The sequence below is a fragment of the Oryctolagus cuniculus genome, chromosome 7 (assembly GCF_964237555.1).
Source record: "Oryctolagus cuniculus chromosome 7, mOryCun1.1, whole genome shotgun sequence".
NCBI lineage: Eukaryota > Metazoa > Chordata > Mammalia > Lagomorpha > Leporidae > Oryctolagus > Oryctolagus cuniculus.
This window is the reverse complement of record NC_091438.1, coordinates 137,025,851-137,045,390: the sequence shown is the minus strand read 5'-3', so window position 1 is coordinate 137,045,390 and position 19,540 is coordinate 137,025,851. Positions and strand designations below refer to the sequence as shown.

Below are 19,540 nucleotides of genomic sequence, written 5' to 3'. Positions count from 1 at the left end.
TTCCTGGCTCCTGGTTTCAGCCTGGCCCAGTTCCAAATAATAAATAAATCTATTTATTTATTTATTTATTTATTTGAAAAACAGAGTTGGGGGGGGGGGGGTTGAGAATCTTCCATCTGCTGGTTCACTCCCCAAACAGCCAACATAACAGCCAACGTTATGTAATCAGTGCTTCGCTGCCACAACCACTACCTGTGCGTCTTCCTGCTTCACGCCCATTCTCCCCAGCCTCCCTCTCATTTTCCTTTCTTGGATTCTTGTCTTGGCCTCTCCAGAAAGGAAGGTTGGATTTTAGGAGAGAGAAGGAGGGAGGGACTGCAGAAGTGGGGAACACACCTGACAGCCTTAGCAACACACAAACACAGGACCCGTGCATGTCAGTGCAATCCCCGGGCGCCCAGCCATATGCCTAAGTCACGGCAGATTCCCTCCACAGCCTCTGGACATCCCAGTGCTACCCCCAATCAGCCCAGGAACATCCTGGTGCCTTGTCAGGTGCACCTCATGCCAACCCCACCCCAGGCAACTCTCTCTGGCCCGTCCATGATTCCAACCTCCTTCCAGATCCTGGCTCAAGTCATTGTGAGTACTGAAAGAAGTGGGCACCCTCGGAGGAGTTCTGATCTGGAACCCTTCCGGGAGACCGCGATGGGCCCTCAGCATGCATGTGCACACGAACTGGGGGCCTGAGTCTGCAGCCTGCGGACTTCCTCCACATTCCCCTGGGCCCATCGCATCCCAAGGCCGGTGGGCTGGGTCGAGAAATGGCGGATGCCCATTTTACAGACGATGAAACTGAGGCCAGCCAAGTGTGGCGCTTTGCTCAAAGGCAAGGATGTCATGGAAGTAGAAAACGTAGAGCATCTGAGCCTCAGCCTCAACTGCCAGCTGTGAGCCCACAAGGCGGCTTAGACCAGCAGGGGTCGAATTCACGCCTCCCCCCCACCACACACACACACCCCCGCTGGTCTCGCCAAAGCCATACCTCCTCCTTGGCGGTCGCTGGGGAAAAGGGAGAGAGCGGCCACAGCTTGTCTCTTTAATGCGCGCCCCCGGAGGCCCGGCGCGCCCCCGCCACTATAACTGGAGTGCATGGAGCGGGCTGCTCTCAGAGAGCCAAGGGCGGGCGTTGGGCACCCGCCCGCCGACTTTCCCCAAGTGCGAGCGGCGCCCGTCAGTCCCGCCTCCATGGATACGCCCGGGGGCACCTACTGCTGAGGAACGAATGCTTGCGGGTCCCTGAGCCCGGGTGCACCTGGCCGCCGCCCCGAGAGTCCCGCGGGCCGGGCCGCCTGCCCACAGCGCTCGCCGTCGGGCGAGGGCTCCGCCGCCGCCACGCCCCGCGCCCGCGCCCCAGCCGCCCCATGCTGGTGCACACTTACTCCGCCATGGTGAGTAGCCCCGCACCGGGGGGTCGAGGAGCCGGAGCGCCAGGCCCTCCACGGGTTCCCGTCCCCGCACCAACGAACTCTGGGCGGGCGGGCGCCGCGGAGACTCCGCCAGCTGAGAGCGCTCGCCCGTTCGCCCCGCGGGTCATTCTGAGACGGACTTGGGCCCCCGAGAAGGGACGGCAGCGGGGCCCACGCGAGCTTAGGAGGACTCCCTCGGGCTTGGTCGTTTCAGTGCCACTGCGTCGTCTAACGCGCCCCTCTCCGTCCCCAGGAGCGCCCCGACGGGCTGGGCGCAGCGGCCGGCGGGGCCCGTCTGTCGTCCCTGCCGCAGGCGGCCTATGGACCGGCGCCGCCGCTCTGTCACACGCCGGCCGCCGCCGATTTCCAGCCGCCCTACTTCCCGCCGCCCTACCCGCAACCGCCGCTGCCCTACGGCCAAGCGCCCGACGCCGCCGCCGCCGCCTTTCCGCACCTGGCCGGAGACCCGTACGGCGGCCTGGCGCCGCTGGCGCAGCCGCAGCCCCCGCAAGCCGCCTGGGCCGCGCCCCGCGCCACCGCCCGCGCCCACGATGAGCCGCCCGGCTTGCTGGCGCCGCCTGCCCGGGCCCTGGGCCTCGACCCGCGCCGCGACTACGCCGCCGCTGTGCCCAGGCTCCTGCACGGCCTGGCCGACGGCGCGCACGGCCTGGCTGACGCGCCCCTCGGCCTTCCGGGGCTGGCAGCTCCGCCTGGCCTGGAGGACCTGCAGGTGAGGCCGGAGAGCTTGGGGATGTGCAGAGGACAGGCCGTGGTGATTCTGCAGCCTGGCTGGGGACCAAAACAGCGATCCGTGCAAACGCCCCCCCGAATTTCCTCCGGGCCCGCATTGCTTCCCTCGTGACTCCGAGGATGCGCCCCACAGCCTGGGTTAGACAGGGTCTGGCCCTTCAGGCGGCCCGGCCCCAGGTCCGCGAGCAGTGCCCGAAGGCGGCATACCTCGGTGGGACCGGGCTGCTTCCCTCCTTACCCTCTGTGCGGTTGAGCCTCACGGGGCATCCCTGCCCAGGCCCGGGCTGCTGCTGGGGCAGCCACACCTGGTGCGAAGAGGCGCGCGGTAGTTGCCCGTCTAAGGCGAGGTTCCCAGGCCACCAGCCCGCCCGCAGATGGGGCCGAAGCGCGGCGATTCTCGGTCCCGCTCGTAGCGGCCGCAGGTGCGCATTAGGCAGAGCCCATAGGGATGCGGCGCAGCGCGGGCTTGGGAAGCGATGGCCACGCGATCCACGCCGCCCTTTTCTGCTTGCAGGCCGTGGACGAGCCGGGAATGAGCCTCCTGGACCAGTCGGTGATCAAAAAAGGTAAGGAATGCCTGTGCGTCCGCGGGGGCAGTGCCGGGTGAGACGCCGCAGGCCCCAGACGCACGGACCCACGTTTTCCGCGGGGGGCCGCCGCCGGGAGCTTGTTCCAGCCCAGCAAAGGGGCGGCGAGGCTGTGGGCCCGGCCAGGTGCGGGCAGCGGCGCGGGCTTGGCTTGGCAAGCTGGTCCCGGGGCGAGCCGCCCGGGTGGGCCTGAGCCTAACGGTTCTGGGTGGAGGGCGCTCTTGTGGATGCAGAACGAGTTGAGCCACTTCCGCGTGTCCTCGGAGGTGGGAACGGGAGCGCTGTTCTCGTGGGTTTGGGTAAACGATTTCCAGCTTACAGGGCCTTGGTATCGCTTTGTGCCCGTTCCTTGCCAGCTTGGCCCCGCTGGGCTGATGGGTGGGCGCGTGTTCTGATCTCCCCAGGCCGTTTGCTCTCAGCCGGAGCTGCTGGCCATTTGGGAGGAGGGAAGCTGGTGTGAGAGTGTGGCTCGCGAGGCCGGGTGGCGGCTGCTGCTGTAGGCCTCCGTCAGGGGCCTGCGTGTGGCTCCATGCTCCTCTCCTGCGTGGCTTTGCGTTTCCTGGCGCGTGGATGTCTGATGTGAGTGTGTGTGTGCTGCTCTCTGTGTGTGCTGGGACACATTGCTCCGTGTTTGGGGGTCTCCACGTGCGTGAAGGTTCTCCGTGTGACCTGGAATGTGTTCTTTGAGGGCGTCTACAAACGTGAGGTCCCTCCCTGTGTATTTCCAGGGGTGTTTACCTTTGCAAAAGCCAGGGTGAGAGACCCACCGAGTGGATTTTCCCCCAAGGACCAAGTTCTTGTGGTTCCCTGGGAAAGGAGAGACACACAGAGACAGGAAGGGGCACAGACTCAGAAAGGGCCCCGGGAAGTGGGCCAGCTCCCTAGCTCTGGGTCCGTGCAAGAGGGGATTCCAAGCCCACCAGAGCCCCGCGGCCAGTGCTTTCAAACAAGTGAATTCAAGCCCAGGCTGTTTGCCCTCCACCTGCTCTCCGGGGAGGCTCAGGGTGGGGGGGGGGGGCAGCGGCTGGGAGGTGGCTGAAAGGCCTGGAGGTTGGAGTAGGTGGATGAAGGGACAGGGTGCCCTGAACTTGGGTGGGGGTGTGGTGGGGAGGGTGTCTGCAAATTGAGGCTGTCGTGGAGAGGGCCACAGGGAGGACGCTGGCACTGGACCCAGCTCTTCTGCAACCCCACGGAGGAAGGGAGAGCTGGATCTGCCGCCCCAGGGGCTCCCCTCCCGCCCCCTCTTCCATCCCAACTCCAGCTGAGCTCAAGAGGCTGGGACCTAGTTCCCTTGACTCCCTAGGGAGCTAAGACTGCATTTTGGGAAGGGACTTGGGAGACCTCTGCCCTGGAGAAGGATCGCCTCTTGCTCTGAGCACCGTGATCCCGGCCAGGAGGCAGGACGTGAGGAGAGACTGGAATTGCCCCAGAGTTGATTTCTTTCCAAAGACATCAACTTCCAGGATTCCCTGGTCCTTGAACGTGCGCCGGGATCCCCACAGGCAGTCCCGAGAACCACAGCAAGCGGCCGGGGAGCGTCCCCTGCGCTGCGCATCTCAGACTGCTGCGAGCGCGCACACCAGCAGGGCGCAGCGGGTCGGTGGCCGCGGGCGGCGGGGAGGAGCGTGGGCGACCCGAACCCCAAGCGAGAGGCTGCGCCAAACCCAAGCGAGAGGCTGCACCTGGGCGCCCCACTCGGGACGTGGAATCCCCGCCCGAGGTTCCGCAGCAAAGGGGGAAGCGGCAGGAGGCTTGCTTCTCAGACGGCGAACTCGCACTGCTCGTTGTGCTTGTTGTGCGGATAGCCCGGCGCCCCGCAGCTGGTTGAGCCTTGCAGCCCTGAGGGCATGCCCGGTTGCAGCTCCGTGGCAGGCAGTGTCCACTCTGACCCTCCGCAACCTCTCGGGTCATCGTCGGGCCGATGGCTTAATGCCCTTCGTCCTCAGGCCCTTCCAATGGATGGCACCAGAGGCTCCGGTGCACCCTGTGGACTCTACCCCGCAGGCGCCCCGGCATTGAAGGGGCATCGCTCTGGGTCCTCCTGGCCTTGGTGGCGGGGGCAGCTGCGACGCTGTCATTCGGGGTCCTGCGTACGAAACCGAGGCTGAACCGCCCCACATCGCAAGCATCCTCCCTTCTGCCCGGGGGCCCGGGGCCTGGTCATGGCCAGTATAGCAGAGAGGGGACTGGAAGCTCTGCGATCCCAGACCAGGCGCGTAAAATCTCCGCTGACTCCGATACTGCAAAGCCCCCACCCCACCCCACCCCACCCTTCCAGGTTCGCCGCCCCTGGCAGCCCCAGTGTGGGTCAGGGGTGGCAGGCAGGGCAGAGGCTGACCCCTGGTTTTTGCCTGCATTGTCATCTCTAGTTTTGCAACAGCTCCAGCGACACGGAAAGCAGGTGGATGGGTGGTAGGCGGGGTGGAGCTGGGCCAGGCATGTTCCCCAGCTGAGAAGTGCAGTGAGCGGTCAGCACAGGACACCGGGAGAGCTCGGGGAGGGGCTTGAGAGCCAGCGGTTGGGCCGCCTCCTAAACAAGGGACGTTTGGACCGTCTCAGGTGCGTGGTAGGTGCTTGTTGAATGACTGAGTGGCAGATTTTGAAGCCTGACTGCCTTGGGAGAGAAGGTGTTGAAAAAGTTGCTTTCACCCTTTTAGGCACAGCACACGCAGGTGGCAGCCGCTGGTTACAAAGATTACAGGGTCGCAGCTGGAGGGGAGTGGCTTACGGATGAGAATTGGGATGTATTTCCCCTCCCCTTCTGGGGGGGGGGGTTTGGGGAATTCTTGTCGGCAGGCGACATTGTCCTATCTCAGGGGGTCTTCAGGCCAGGGGCTGATGTAGACTGTCACCCTCCCCAGGCTCTGGGGAAGGAGAAGGGGGGTGCCAGGGTCTGGGCTCCTGCCTGCATCTCCAAGCAGAGTCCAGGATGTGGGTGAGGTCATGAAGAGGATGTCAAAAAGCTTCCTAATCAAATAATATGTGTTCTTACATTTTTAATTTATTTTCATTTTATTTGAAAGGCAGAGAGACAGAGACAGATCTTCCATCCACTGGCTCACTCTCCAAAAGCTGGCGACCCAGCACGGCCCTCCCACATGCATGACAGGGACCCAAGTGCTTGAGCCATCACCTGCTGCCTCCCAGGGTGCACTTCCACAGGAAGCTGGAATCAGGAGTGGAGGTGGGACTTGAACCCAGGCACTCCAGGATGGCATGCGGGCATCCCAAGTCTTAACTTCTGTGCCAAATGCCCACTCCAAGATAAGTAATAATGCAGCAGTTAAAAATAAATAATTAAACAAATTGTTGATAAGCAAAATATAAAAAAATTTCATAAAGACAGAATCTGTTGTTTTACTTCCACAACCCTTCCTCACTTGCCCCCCAGGCTATGGTCTGCCCCAGAAAGCAACAAAAAGAACAATGCCCTAGCAGATTGAGTTGGAACTTTATCTGAGGATGGTGGGAGCCGTAGAAGAGCTCAGAGCAGGGTGAGTGAAAAGCTAGATTTTGGGGCGGGCAGCCTTGTGGCGCAGTGGGTTAAGTAGCAGTCGGCAACACGGGTATCCCGTATGTGCAGTGGTTTGAGTCCTGGCTGCTGCACTTCCGATCCAGCTCCCTGCTAAAAGGGTCCTTGCCATGCATGTGCCAGGCCCAGATGGAGTCCTGGCTTTGGGCCAGCCACTGCAGTGCAGCCTTTTGGAGAGTGAACCAGCAAATGGAAGATCTCTCTCCTGTCTGTCTCTCCCTCTCTTTGTAACTTTGCCTTTTAAATACATACATATACACATAAATAAAAGGTATATTTAAAAGCAACTTTCTGGCAGCTAATGAGAAGGAAGCTTAACAAACACCTCTGGGACCTGAGGAGACTCAGCTGGGCTGGGGTAGAGTCCCTCCCTCCTGTCTGCCTTCCTCCACTGTCCCCACTCCCAGGCTTTGGACCAGCGGTCCCCTAAGTGCAGGCCAGGGAGCCGTCTGTATCAGGATGCCCAGAGAGGAGCTGTTGAGAAGAGCGGATTTCTCTGGCACCACCTCACGTCTGCAGAGTGGGAGTCCCCTGGAACTGTGGCCCTACAACTTGCATCTTTAAGCTGGGTCATTGAGGTAAAATTTACAGGCCAGGAATTCTCCCACTGGGAGAATATGCAATCTGATGCTTTTTGGTAAATGCGCAGTGTTACATTAACTATCACCACTGTCCATTTTGGACATTTCCATCACTCCCTACAGTTCTTCCTTCTCATTTATAGTTAATTCCCATTCACACCCCAAGCCTTAGGCAACTACTGATGTGCTTTCTGTCTATAAATTTGCATCTTCTGGACCTGTTACATAAGTCAAATCCTGCATCTAGCTTCTTTTACTTAGTATACTGGTGTTGAGGCTCATCCCTGTTGTATTTGCTGAGTCTGTTTCGTTTTACAGCTCTGTAGTACCCCATGGTATGGCTGTCACACATTTTGTTGATGTACTGTTCAGTTGATGGGTTGTTTCTACTTTTTGGCTATCACAGATAATGTTGCTATGATTCATAGACATGCCTTTGTGTGGACATATGTTTTCATTGCTCTTGGGTAAATTCCTGGGAGTGGAATTGCTGGATTGTATCAGGAGTTTATATTTAATGTTTATGAAGCTACCCAGCCGCTTTCTAAAGTGAGGGTACTAACATTCCCAGCAGCCACGTGGGAGTGCTCCAGTTTCTCCAGATCCTCACCGACACTTGGCATTGGCTGCCTCTGTTATTATAAACATCTTGTGGCATCTCAGTACAGTTTTCATTTGCATTTTCCTAATGACTCGTGGTGTTGAGCACTTGTTCGTGCTCATCTGTCTGAATGAAATCTCTGCTCACATAGTTGATGGTTTCCTGATTAGACTGTCATTGAGTTGTAAGGATTCTTTATATATTCTGGATATATATCATCGGATATATGATTTAAAAATATTTTCTTCCAGTCTGTGGTTTGTCTTTTCATTTTCTTCATAGTGTCTTTTTTTAAAAGATATTTATTTATTTATTTGACAGAGTTAGACAGTTGAGAGGGAGAGACAGAGAAAGGTCTTCCTTCCGTTGGTTCACCCCCCAAATGGCCGCAATGGCCGGTGCTGAGCTGATCCAAAGCCAGGAGCCAGGAGCTTCCTCCCAGTCTCCCATGTGGGTGCAGGGGCCCAAGCACCTGGGCCATCCTCCTGCCTTCCCGGGCCACAGCAGAGAGCTGGACTGGAAGAGGAGCAACCGGGACTAGAACCTGGCGCCCATATAGGATGCCAGTGCCGCAGGCGGAGGATTAACCAAGTGAGCCACGGCACCGGCCCCCTCATAGTGTCTTTGAGGTGCAAGCATTTTAAATTTTTGGATGAAGTACAATTTCTCAGTATTCTCCTTTAGAGCCATGCTTTTGGTGTTCTATCTAAGGTACTCATTACTTAGCCCAGAGTCGTAAAAATTTCTCCTCTGTTTTCCTTTACAAGGAATTGCAATCTTAACAGGCCTCCCGGAGAGTCTGTTGTACACTCCCCAGGTTATATCCACCATGTGTGGACAAAGTGCATAAATGTGTGTGTTGTCTGACAGGTTGGGAGCTCTTATGTCTGTTAATGGCTGCTGTGTGTGTGACCTGGGGACACCACGAGTAGCTCATTTCAGCTCAGGAGTCGCCATGGGAAGGGCTGTCCTGTGGATGTCGGGGATGAACTCCAGCTCCCTTCTGCAGTGCGTGTTAGTTTAATTCCTACCTCCTTGTCTACCCCTTTCCTAGCCCACCTGCTTCCCTAACCTTGGGCTTCATTTTTTTTTTTATGATTTACTTATTTAATTAATTTGAAAGGGAGAGTGACAGAAAGAGAGACAGACAGAGACAAAGAGATTTTCCATTTGCCAGTTCTCTTCCTAAATGGCTACAATAGCCAGAGCTGGGCCAGGCCAAAGCCAGGAGCCTGGAACTCCATCCTGATCTCCCACATGGGTGGCAGGGCTCCAAGTACTTGGACCATCTTCTACTGCCTTCCCACACACATTAGTGGGGAGCTGGATCAGAAGCCAAGTAGCAGGGAGCCGAACTGGCACACTGATAGAGGATGCTGGCATTGCCAGTGGCAGCTTAACCTGCTGTGCCACAACACTGGCCCCCATTCCCTGCCTTGCCATTTTTGAAAGAAGAAGCTCTAAGGAAAAGGGGAAAGTGGGGAAAGCAGCATGGTCTGTCATTCATATACACGAACACATGTCCCTGTGTCACATCATGCACTCGCTCTCAGCCGCACCTGTTTGCAGAGGCATCCGCAGGAGAAACCCTTGCAGATGGCCATGTGCACACTACCACGTTCTCACACGCCCACGTTCTCACATGCTCACGGAGGGCAGAGGCTGTGTCTGTCTGCTGAATAAGTGCCGGTATACACAGCATCATTGGTGTGTGTATGACGAGAACATACCTTTTTCTGTACTTAGTTGAAGTTGGATGGAGGAGGCTGCTGGAGGAGAGAATTTCCTTTTCCCTTGACCCCTTCTTCTGGCTAGGGCTGATGGGAGGGAAGACAGTCACCTTGCCCTTTTTATTTCTAACTATTAGTGTGTGGTTTTATGTAGTTTTGTTTATTTGCAAGGCAGAGCAACAGAGGTAGATAAAGATATCCCACCCCCTGGTTGACTCCCCAGATGGCAGTAACAACCCCTGGCTGGGGCTGAAGCTGGGAGCCAGGGGTTCAAGCTAGGTCTCGCTTGTGAGTGGCAGGAACCTCCCAGCGTCTGCATCAGCAGGAAGCTGGAGTCAGGGGTGGAGCCAGAGATCCAGCCTAGGCACTCCAGTGGGGGATGTGGGTGTCTGAACCTCTAGGCCAAATGCCTGCCCCTGTAGTTTTATGTTTTTGAAGTCAAACCTGAGATATAATTTATATACAGTACAGTTTATCCTTTTTAGATGTACATTTCTGTGAATTTTGATAAATGTAACCACTAAAATACCAAGATACAGACTAACTCCATCACCCCAGAAAGTCCCCTCAGGGCAAAGGGACAAAGCTAAGAGACAACCTGGGGATGGTGTGTGCAGGCCTGGGAGATGCAACTGAGGGCAGAGAAGGAGGGCACTGGTGCCCGCTGAGTCGGGACATCCTGGCCCTCATGCTGGGCAGGGGCAGGGGCAGGGGCAGGCTTAGGTTGAGGTGAGTGAGGCAGAGCCTGCCTTGATGGGAAATTTTGATGTTTTGTTCATCATAGATTTTTCCATTATTATTTTTTTCAATTTACTATTTATTTGAAAGACAGAGAGGGAGAGACAGAGAGAGAGAGAGATCTTCCATCATTGGTTTACTCCCCAAAATGTCTGCAACAGTCAGGGCTGGGCCAGGAGCAGAAACCAGGAGCCAGGAGCTTCTTCCGGGTCTCCCACGTGGTGGCTGAGGCCTAAGCACTTGGGTCATCTTCTGCTGCTTTCCCAGGCCATTAGCAGGGAGCTGAATGGGAAGTGGAGCAGCTGGGACTCAAACCAGCTCTCATATGGGATGCTGGCACCACAGGCGGCAGCTTAACTCATCACACCACAATGCTGCCACAACATTAGTTTTCAAGAAGATTGTATTAAAATGCCGTGTGCCTTGATTCCCAGGTTACCCCAGCTCTGGCCCTGTCCTAGAGACAGAGAGCCGGCCTGGGGTGGGGCTGTGCTCATTCCCCACCTACCCTAGCTGGGGCCTGAACAGGGGGTCTGGAGGAAGGGTGGCTTTGTGCTCAGCTGCTAACAAAGGAATGATGCTCCCCTCATGGCCACCCTGACATTTGAGCTGTGGGCGCCGCCCTGTTCCCACGTTGGTTCCGAGGGCCCTTGATTCACTCATTTATTCACCGAAGGCCACCTGTGCCACGACCCTGCCTTGGCTGGGTGAAGACGGTATGGGACAGACAGGACAGTCAGGACAGGGATGGGATTGAGGGGTCTGGGACGGTCCCTACCGAGGCCGAGGGGAGCAAGGGCCCTACTCAGGGGAATGCTGGGTTTGTGGCTTTATACAGAGTGGCCGCTTGAGCCTGGTGTCCACATCTCACTTACATTGCCTGTCATCTCCCTCCTGCCCTTGGACTTCTACAGCTGTGCCATCCACTCTGGTGGCCTCTAACTGTGAGTGGCTGCTGCATATTTGGACTGAGATGGGCTCTAAGTGGACAGTGTGCTTACCAGGAAATGTACACGTGGCCCACATGGGATTTCCACTGGCAGCCTGGGTCTTGAGCCCAGAGGACAAGTGGGGAGCAGGCAAGAGGGCTAAGCAGCAGCCAGAACACAGCTGGGAGAGATGATGGAGTGCGATGGTTAAGGAGGGGAACTGCAGAGCCAGCAGTCAGGCCGAAGACCCATTTCTGCTTCTTAAGTGCTGTGCCATTGTAACCTCTGCATTTTCAGTTTCTTCATTTTTAAAAAAGAGACTTACTTATTTATTTGAAAAGCAGAAGGGCTGGTGCCATGGTGTAGCAGGTAAAGCTGCCGCCTGCTTGCTGGCATCCCATATGGGTGCTGGTTCAAGACCCGGTTGCTCCTCTTCTGATCCAGCTCTCTGCTATGGCCTGGGAAAGCAGTGGAATATGGCCCAAGTCCTTGGGCCCCTGCACTCACATGGGAGACCAGGAAGAAGCTCCTGGCTCCTGGCTTCAGATCAGCACAGCTCTGGCTGTTGCGGCCACTTGGGGAGTGAACCAGCACATGGAAGACGCTCGCTCACTTGCTCTCTCCCCTCGCCCCTCCTTCTCTCTTTGTGTAACTCTGATTTTCAAATAAATAAATAAATCTTTAAAAAAAAATGCAGAGCCGGTGCCGTGGCTCAATTGGCTAATCCTCCGCCTGCGGCGCCAGCACCCCGGGGTTCTAGTCCCGGTTGGGGTGCCGGGTACTTGTCTCGGTTGCTCCTCTTCCTGTCCAGCTCTCTGCCGTGGCCCGGGAGGGCAGTGGAGGATGGCCCAAGTGCTTGGGCCCTGTACCCGCATGGGAGGCCAGGAGGAAGCACCCGGCTCCTGGCTTTGGATTGGCGCAGTGCCGGCCATAGCGGCCATTAGGGGAGTGAACCAACGGAAAGAAGACCTTTCTGTTTCTCCCTCACTGTCTATAACTCTACCGGTCAAATAATATAAAAATAAAAATAAATGCAGAAAGAGAGAAAAGGAGAGGCAGAGAGAGATCTGCTGGTTCACTCCCTAAATGCCTCAACAGTCAAGGCTAAGCCAGGCTGAAGCCAGGAGCCAGGAAGTCCCAATCTCACGAGGAACCAGGTACTAGGAACGAAGTACCTGGACCATCACCTGCCGTCTCCCAGGAGCATTAGCAGGGAGTCGGATCAGAAGCGCGGAGTAGCCAGGACCAGAACCAGGCACTCCAGTATGGGCAGGAGGCTTAAACCCACAATGCTCGCCCTTAGTTTCTTCATTCTGACCTGGGACAAGGATAAAAGAAAGCATCCACTCCACAGAGCTGTTCTCATAAACCCCGTGGTGTATTGTGGGCACTCATTGGTGGAGAGGTGACCTCATTCTGCCCAGCTACACAGCTTGGATCTGACCCTCAGGGAACTGACTGGGCACTGGGCTGTGAACTGTGGACTCATGCACATTTCAGAAAGAAAGGGAGCCCGGAGCAGAGGCTGTGCAGAGTGCATGGAGGAGGCAGCAAGGCGAGGTGCGCAGAGAATGGGCTACATCCCAGGCCACAGGACACGGTGATGGAAGGACGGGGTGGAGAGGAGATGTCCCCGGCCTGGTGGAGGGTGGGGACTCTCGTCCAGACAGGGGAAGGGTGGAGGGACCAAACCTCTCTGTGTGCTGAGGCCTGGCCCAGCTCCTGTCACACAGGTGCTTAGCGCACAGTTGCTGCACGGCTGGAAGACGAAGCACTCACTGTCTTTGAGACTGAAGTCCTGGGGCTTACAGCTGGGTCTCAGTCTGCCAGGCCGGATTCTTCACCTTTCTAGGCGTCCATCTCCTCCACCCCTCATCTGTGAAGTGCCAACAATAAGTGTAGCCCCTTGGTGGGCCACCCAGTGGGTGCTCAGCAGGCTTAGCCCCATTCCCCACACAAAGGCTTTCTCAGCCCTGAAAAGGCCAAGGGCTTCCTCTGAAGATGCAGATGCTCAACCCCCAGCAGCGAAGCAGGAAGATGGAGGCCAGACTGCAGGAAGAACTTTGTTTTAGAGCCAAGACAATCAATAATTAGTAGATAATTAGGGAGTGTTGGAAGGAGATGACTCCAGAGCCGGTCTCCTTCTTCCTGAGCGTCCCAGAGTGACTCGGCAGGAAGGAGCCAGGGCTGGAGGTCCAGCAGGGCCCTACACCGAGCCCCCAGGCCCCTCACCGATCTTGGAGGGTGGGAGTTTGGGGGTCATAAGTGGGAAAGGAGAGGTTGGGGGCTCCCTGGGGCTGCTCAAACCAGCTAGGTAGGCCCTGCCATAGTGACCCAGGAGTCCCACACAAGCTCAGGCTTCTCTGGTGGCACCTGCCAAACCCTGAGACTCTGCGAAGCTGCCCAAGCGTTAGAGGAACAAGCCTAGTTATGGGAGGGGTCTGTGGTTCAGTTTCCACACCTGTTGGCTGCATGAACCTGGGCGAGGCACTGTAACCTCAGCAGGCCTTGGTTTCTCCCTTTGTAAAGCAGAGCAACAGGGCCTCCCTCTGAAAGACACTGGGACCTTTCGTGTGTGCAGCTGGTACGTCGTCAGTACACCTGCTCCACAGCTGGCCTGTGCCATGTGCTGTGGCCGCCGGCTCAGTGTCGCCCTCTCTCTCTCTCTCTTGCCCTTGCTTCTGCTCCACAGTCCCCATTCCCTCCAAAGCCAGCAGCCTTTCGGCCATCTCACTGGCCAAAGACAGCCTGGTTGGCGGCATCACCAACCCCAGTGAGGTCTTCTGCTCCGTGCCTGGTCGGCTCTCGCTGCTCAGCTCGACGTCCAAGTACAAGGTGACGGTGGGGGAGGTGCAGCGGCGACTCTCACCTCCCGAGTGCCTCAACGCTTCCCTCCTGGGAGGTGTCCTCCGCAGGTAGGAAGGCCAGCCCACAGTCCCCACACGGGCTCCTCAGGGCATCCGAGAGCCACCTCTCTCCAGTCCACTGCATCATCCCTGCCTCGGTCTCCCTGGGAGACGAGGGCCCGGGAACTCTGGATTGTGCATGCTCTGGGGGCAGGCCTGGGTCCCCAGCAGCTTCCACAGGTCTGTGGTCTTGTGGGTAGGGAGGGGGCAGAGCCTAGGCACAGAGACGGGATGGGAGGACTTGCCCACATTGGGCAGGACAGACATGGCTGGGTCTGGGGGAGAGAGGGAGCTGATTTCCACCCCTCCCCCCAGACCTAAGGCCCCTTCCCCATTGCTGCACAGGCCTTGCTGGGGTGTGTTTTGTTGTTTTGGGGTGGGGAGCATGGTAGCCGATGGTTTGTCTTCATAGCTGTGTGTCCTCTCTGTGCCTGTCCTTGTGCCTGGGAAGAGTATTTCTGCTTCAGGACTGTGAGTTTTGATGAGTCTGAGGATAGTGTGTACATCCACCCAGGTGTGTGTGCACGCACACGTGTGTACATAGTGAGGGGTGGCCAGCAGGGTTCCCGCGTGAGTGACCTGTAGGGCAGGAGTATTTCCTACTCCGTGTGTGTGCATGTGCAATTGGAGCCCTCATGCGTCCATGCCACGTCTGCACCTCTGTGTGGGGCTGCATTTGTGTAGTTATGGGGGCCAGCTCCTCATTCCTGGTCTTTCTGAGCACCCTGGAGGGACCTGTGTGAGTCCCTGGGATCCTGACTTGGGGTGAATGTCTCTGTGTTCCTGCTGTCCCTGGTGTCCGTTGGCTCTGCATACATCTGTCTCATCAGTGTCTGTCTCTGTGTTCTTTGCCCTCAGTGCGTGTTCATCTGTGTGTCTGGAGGTCCCAGGTGGTTGTGTGCACCTGTCACCCTATGTGTCTCACTGCATGTCTGCATATAGGCCTGTGTGTGCCTGGGTGGCCGGTGATGGTGCAGCTGGCATGCTGAGTTGTGGGGAAAGGACCACAGGGGCTGGCCCATCCTTCCCCAGCCTTGGTTCCTCCTGCTGAGAGGATGGAGAATTGAGGAGCTCCTTATCCTGTCTTGGCTGCAAAATATGTGAGGTCAGAAGAGGTTGGGAGCTTGCTCAGAGTCCCCAGAGCAGCCCAGGGCCAGACCTAAGCCTTGACAGGGCTTGGTGGGGGGAACAAGGTCCTTTGGGGTCACTTAGCCTACATGCTTCTCTCTTGTCTTCATAGTTGTATGTCTGTCTCTCCCTATCATGTCAAGGGCCAAGTCCAAGAATGGGGGCCGGTGCCTGCGGGAACGGCTAGAGAAGATTGGGCTCAACCTGCCTGCTGGCCGTCGCAAGGCTGCCAACGTGACCTTGCTTACCTCGTTGGTAGAAGGTGAGGGAGGCCTTGGGCGGGCATGAGCATGACTGCGAGATGTGTGTAGTGTTATGGTATCTGTGTGTGTGCTCTGTGTAGCATGAGAGTAAGGTGTATGTCTGGTCGTCCTGTTTGTACAATGCACACACATGCATGTGCAGTAAAGGGTTTGAATGTGGTAAAGGAATGAGGAGGTAGGAGCCCACTTCTCTGAGGCCGGTGACTGGCTTTGGGATACACTGTGGGCCAGGCTCCGGTCTCTGAGCTCGGAGCCCAGCCCTGGAGGCCCCAGGGGAGGGCAGTGGAATGGGGGCTGCCGGTGGGCTGCAAGGGAAATCAGAGGGCAGCGTCTGTAGAAGCAGGATGCCCCCTTCAGGGCCTTGGAGGCTCGAGGCTGGGCTCCAGGCTCAGAGCACACCTGGCAGTAACAACAGCTCCCTTCCCCGCAGGAGAGGCTGTGCACCTGGCCCGAGACTTCAGCTACGTCTGTGAGACAGAGTTCCCAGCCAAGGCAGCCGCTGAGTACCTGTGCCGACAGCATGCCGACCCCGGGGGACTGCACAGCCGCAAGAGCATGCTGCTGGCTGCCAAGTGAGTGAGGGCACCACGCACAGGCACCATACACAGGTACAATGGACACCACTCCTGAGCAGACATATGACACCACATATGGTACCATATGTGACCATCTGTGGGTTCCATGTAGCAGTAGACAGTGTCACATACAGGCTAGCAGAGGCCATGTTGGGCACTACACTCACTGCCCCATGGCAGCACCAGTCTGGGCCTCCCCAAGCCCCGAACCTCCCCTGTACCACCTGAGCCCTGCCCAGCACCTCCTAGCTCCAGTGACCACCATCAGGCCCCAGGCCTTACCTGACTCCTGTGACCTCAGCTCAGGCCTCTTCCTCTCACTCCTGGGCCTTCACCCCGAGTCCCCCTCCACCTCACTGCACATGCACAGCGCCTCTGCCCAAGAATATCCCCTGGCTCACACTGCTACTGCATTGATTTTCAAACAAGGTGCTGGGGGTAGGTACCTCGGGGTCTGTTTCATGAGTGAAGAGTCCACTAAGACTTAGCTTTTTCTAAGATTTATTTTATTTATTTGAAAGGTAGAGTTACGGCCGGCGCTGCGGCTCACTAGGCTAATCCTCCACCTAGCGGCGCCGGCACACCGGGTTCTAGTCCTGGTCGGGGCGCCGGATTCTGTCCCGGTTGCCCCTCTTCCAGGCCAGCTCTCTGCTGTGGCCAGGGAGTGCAGTGGAGGATGGCCCAGGTGCTTGGGCCCTGCACCCGCATGGGAGACCAGGAAAAGCACCTGGCTCCTGCCATCGGATCAGCGCGGTGCGCCGGCCGCAGCGCGCCGGCCGCAGTGGCCATTGGAGGGTGAACCAACGGCAAAAGGAAGACCTTTCTGTCTCTCTCTCTCACTGTCCACTCTGCCTGTCAAAAAAAAAAAAAAAAAAATAGCCAGTTTATTTCTCACAGTTCTGGAGGCTGGGAAGTCCAAGATCAAGGCAGGGTCAGAATCTGCTGAGGGCTCGCTTTCTGGTCAATGGCACCTTTCTGCCGTGTCCTCACGTGGTAGAAGGAGTCAGGGTCTCTGGCCTCTTTTTAGGGCAGCAATCCCATTCTTGAGGGCTGCACTCCCATGACCTAGTCACCCCACCAAAGCCCCACCTGTTCTCATCGCCTTGCAGGGCAGGGCTTCAGCAGAGGAATTTGAGGATGCAAACATTCAGACCACAGGAGATCCATTGTGGAATCGAGAACCCCCAATCTGTAGACTGATCCAAGCTCCTCACAGGAGGGCCCCACCACCCCCACCCGCCCTGGCTGACCACACCTCCTTGGGCTTGCCCTTCTGCTCCCGCTTAGGACACCGGCCAGGTCCCCCACCTAATCCAGCCCTTCGGGTCACAGCTGTACTGTCCCTCTGTGGAGGCTTTCCTCCAGTCCCTGAAGCAGGGGGAAATCACAGCTTCACAGGACTTCCAAGCCGAGATAGCACTGAGGCTGCGGCCGGCCGCTAGGGCTGTAGCTGAAGATGCATACCTAGGGCCCTAGGGCGGGCTTGCCTCAGGCATTAACCAGCTCACGAGTGGAGCTCTTCCTGGGTCCCAGGTGTGTTTGAGACACTGGCAGGGTTCAAGCTAGCTCATGCGTTCAGTGTGCTCAGCACAGCATCTAGGCCTCAGTGTTTGCTGCCAGCTATTATTTCAGATGTATAAGGCAGATTCTAGATTGTTCCCTAATTATTTCAAAGACAAACTTCTGGGAAGCACTAGGTGCTTGTGTAGGCAGGGGGATCAAGGAGACCCTCCTGGATAAGGCAGTGAGGACAGGTCATCCACAGGGAGAGAGACGGTAGGGTATTGGCATGTGCCATTTACTAACTGTGTGCTACGGGGCTAGTCACTTAACTCCTCTGAACTTGTTTCTTTTCTGTAAAACTTGCAGATTGTCGGGAGGGTAAGCAATTGTATAGATAATGCATAGAAAGTGCCCAGCGTGCAGCAGGTCCTTCTCTGGGCTCAAGCCTTTGTTTTTAAACCTCTGACCCTCTTTCCGCACCAGGCAGATCTGCAAGGAGTTTGCAGACTTGATGGCACAGGACCGCTCACCATTGGGCAACAGCCGCCCAGCACTCATCCTGGAACCCGGAGTCCAGAGCTGCCTGACCCACTTTAGCCTCATCACCCACGGCTTTGGCGGGCCCGCCATCTGTGCTGCCCTAACTGCCTTCCAGAACTACTTGCTGGAGTCACTCAAGGGGCTGGACAAGATGTTTCTAAGCAGTGCGAGCAGTGGGCAGGGTGAAAGCAAGGCTTCGGAGAAGGACGCCAAGCATCGGAAATAACCGCTTTCCCTGCCCCATCCCTAGGGGGCTCCCAAGGCCAGAAAAGAGTCTCAGCTCCTGAGGGTGGACCTGAAAAGACTAAAAGGTGGGATTCAAGTCAGGCATTCGTCCACAGAGTCAGGGATCTGTGCTGGATCAAGGGAGGGTGGCCTCTGTCGGCATTTCTTGCTAAGTTAAGGCCCAGGTGTCTATCTCATGTGTGCAATTTTCTCTCCCTTGATGGCTGAGAAGGGCTTGGACAAGAAATTGTGAAAACTCTGGCTCCCGGAGCAGAGTCCTTCCCACTGGGATGCCTGCGCAGCAGTGGGTACGCCTAGGGGCTGACACCTTCCTGTTTTTTATTGATGGCAGGAGGGAGCTGTTAACAAAACAGAGGTGCTGAGGAGCTGGCGCCCCTTCTCCCAGAATCTCCTACCCACAGAAAATGGTGCTGGCAGGAGAGCCCAGTGGGCTTTTTGGGCCTTTCCCACATGTGGAGAAAAGCAGGCAGGAGGGGCCCTCAAGAAACAAAGAACATAAAGCACAAATTGCAGAACCTGAATCCAGGCTGCTCATCTTGGTACTACTGCTGTCTGTCCTATTTATTTATGTATGTTGTCATTAAATTTGAAAGTTTAAAGATGTCCAGTGCGACTTATTTATCACAGTCAGTGGGGACTTATTTCACTGTTTTTGGCTGGACCAGGAGGGAGGGGGTGCTTTTGCTTGCAGAGGGCGTTGGGGTGGCCCGGGAAGGATGATGGGTGTGTCAGGTACCCTAAGACTGTCACTAGGGGTGTGTCAGGCACCCCGAGGCTGTCACTGGGATTTTGTATTTGCTGTGGTTTCTCTTGCCCTGCAGGTGATGTGCCTCCCTAGCTCTCATGTCGCTTTCTCATTCTCTTAATAAAACTTTTTCATATGGAAGCCTCCCTGTCCTCCTTCAGCCCAGGCCTAGATTTGTCTCCTAAGAGGACAAAGTCACTGGGGAGAGGCAAACCCTGGAAAATAAGAGGTCACACTGGGATAAAAGAAGCCTGTAAGCGGAGACTTTAGGAGGGGGCTGTGGGCAGCTCCAAGAGGGGATGCAGATGTTGGTGGGTCTGTTTGGATTCTCATGTGCCTACTGGTTTGTGTGACAGATGTGTGTCAAGTGATCAGTGACTGTGGGCCTGTGGGTAAGTGTGCCAGTCAGGCTGTTAGGTCTATGTGACTGATATGTTACCCTAACTGTGGTAAGTCTGTGTGTGTGTGTGATGAAAATTCTAATGTAGCTCCTTAAAGCATTGTTTTAAAAGTCTGAGGGGCCAGCATTGTGTCCTGTGGTGCTGGGATCGCATATGGGTGGTTTGTGTCCTGGCTGCCTCACTTCCAATCCTGCTCCCTGAAAATATCTTGGAAAAAGCAGAAGATGGCCCAAGTGTCTGGGCCCCTGCCACCCAAGTGGGAAACCCAGATGAAGCTCATGGCTCCTGGATCCTGGCTCCAGCCTGGCCCAGCCCTGGCTATTGTGGGAATTTGGGCAGTGAACTGGCAGATGGAAGATCTGTCTGTCTTCCCCCT

The 19,540-nt window shown here is 56.7% G+C and overlaps 1 protein-coding gene across 1 annotated transcript; it reads left to right on the top strand.

Annotated features, from left to right (window-relative positions):
• Positions 1-1,051: 1,051 nt before the first annotated feature.
• Positions 1,052-18,142, top strand: TFAP2E (transcription factor AP-2 epsilon). The gene is made up of 7 exons (XM_051832042.2): positions 1,052-1,391; positions 1,663-2,139; positions 2,674-2,725; positions 13,550-13,772; positions 15,035-15,153; positions 15,585-15,726; positions 17,716-18,142. Exons 1-7 carry the CDS (start codon positions 1,365-1,367, stop codon positions 17,996-17,998), a joined length of 1,323 nt encoding a protein of 440 aa, XP_051688002.2. The 5' UTR covers positions 1,052-1,364; the 3' UTR covers positions 17,999-18,142.
• The last annotated feature ends 1,398 nt before the right edge of the window (positions 18,143-19,540 follow it).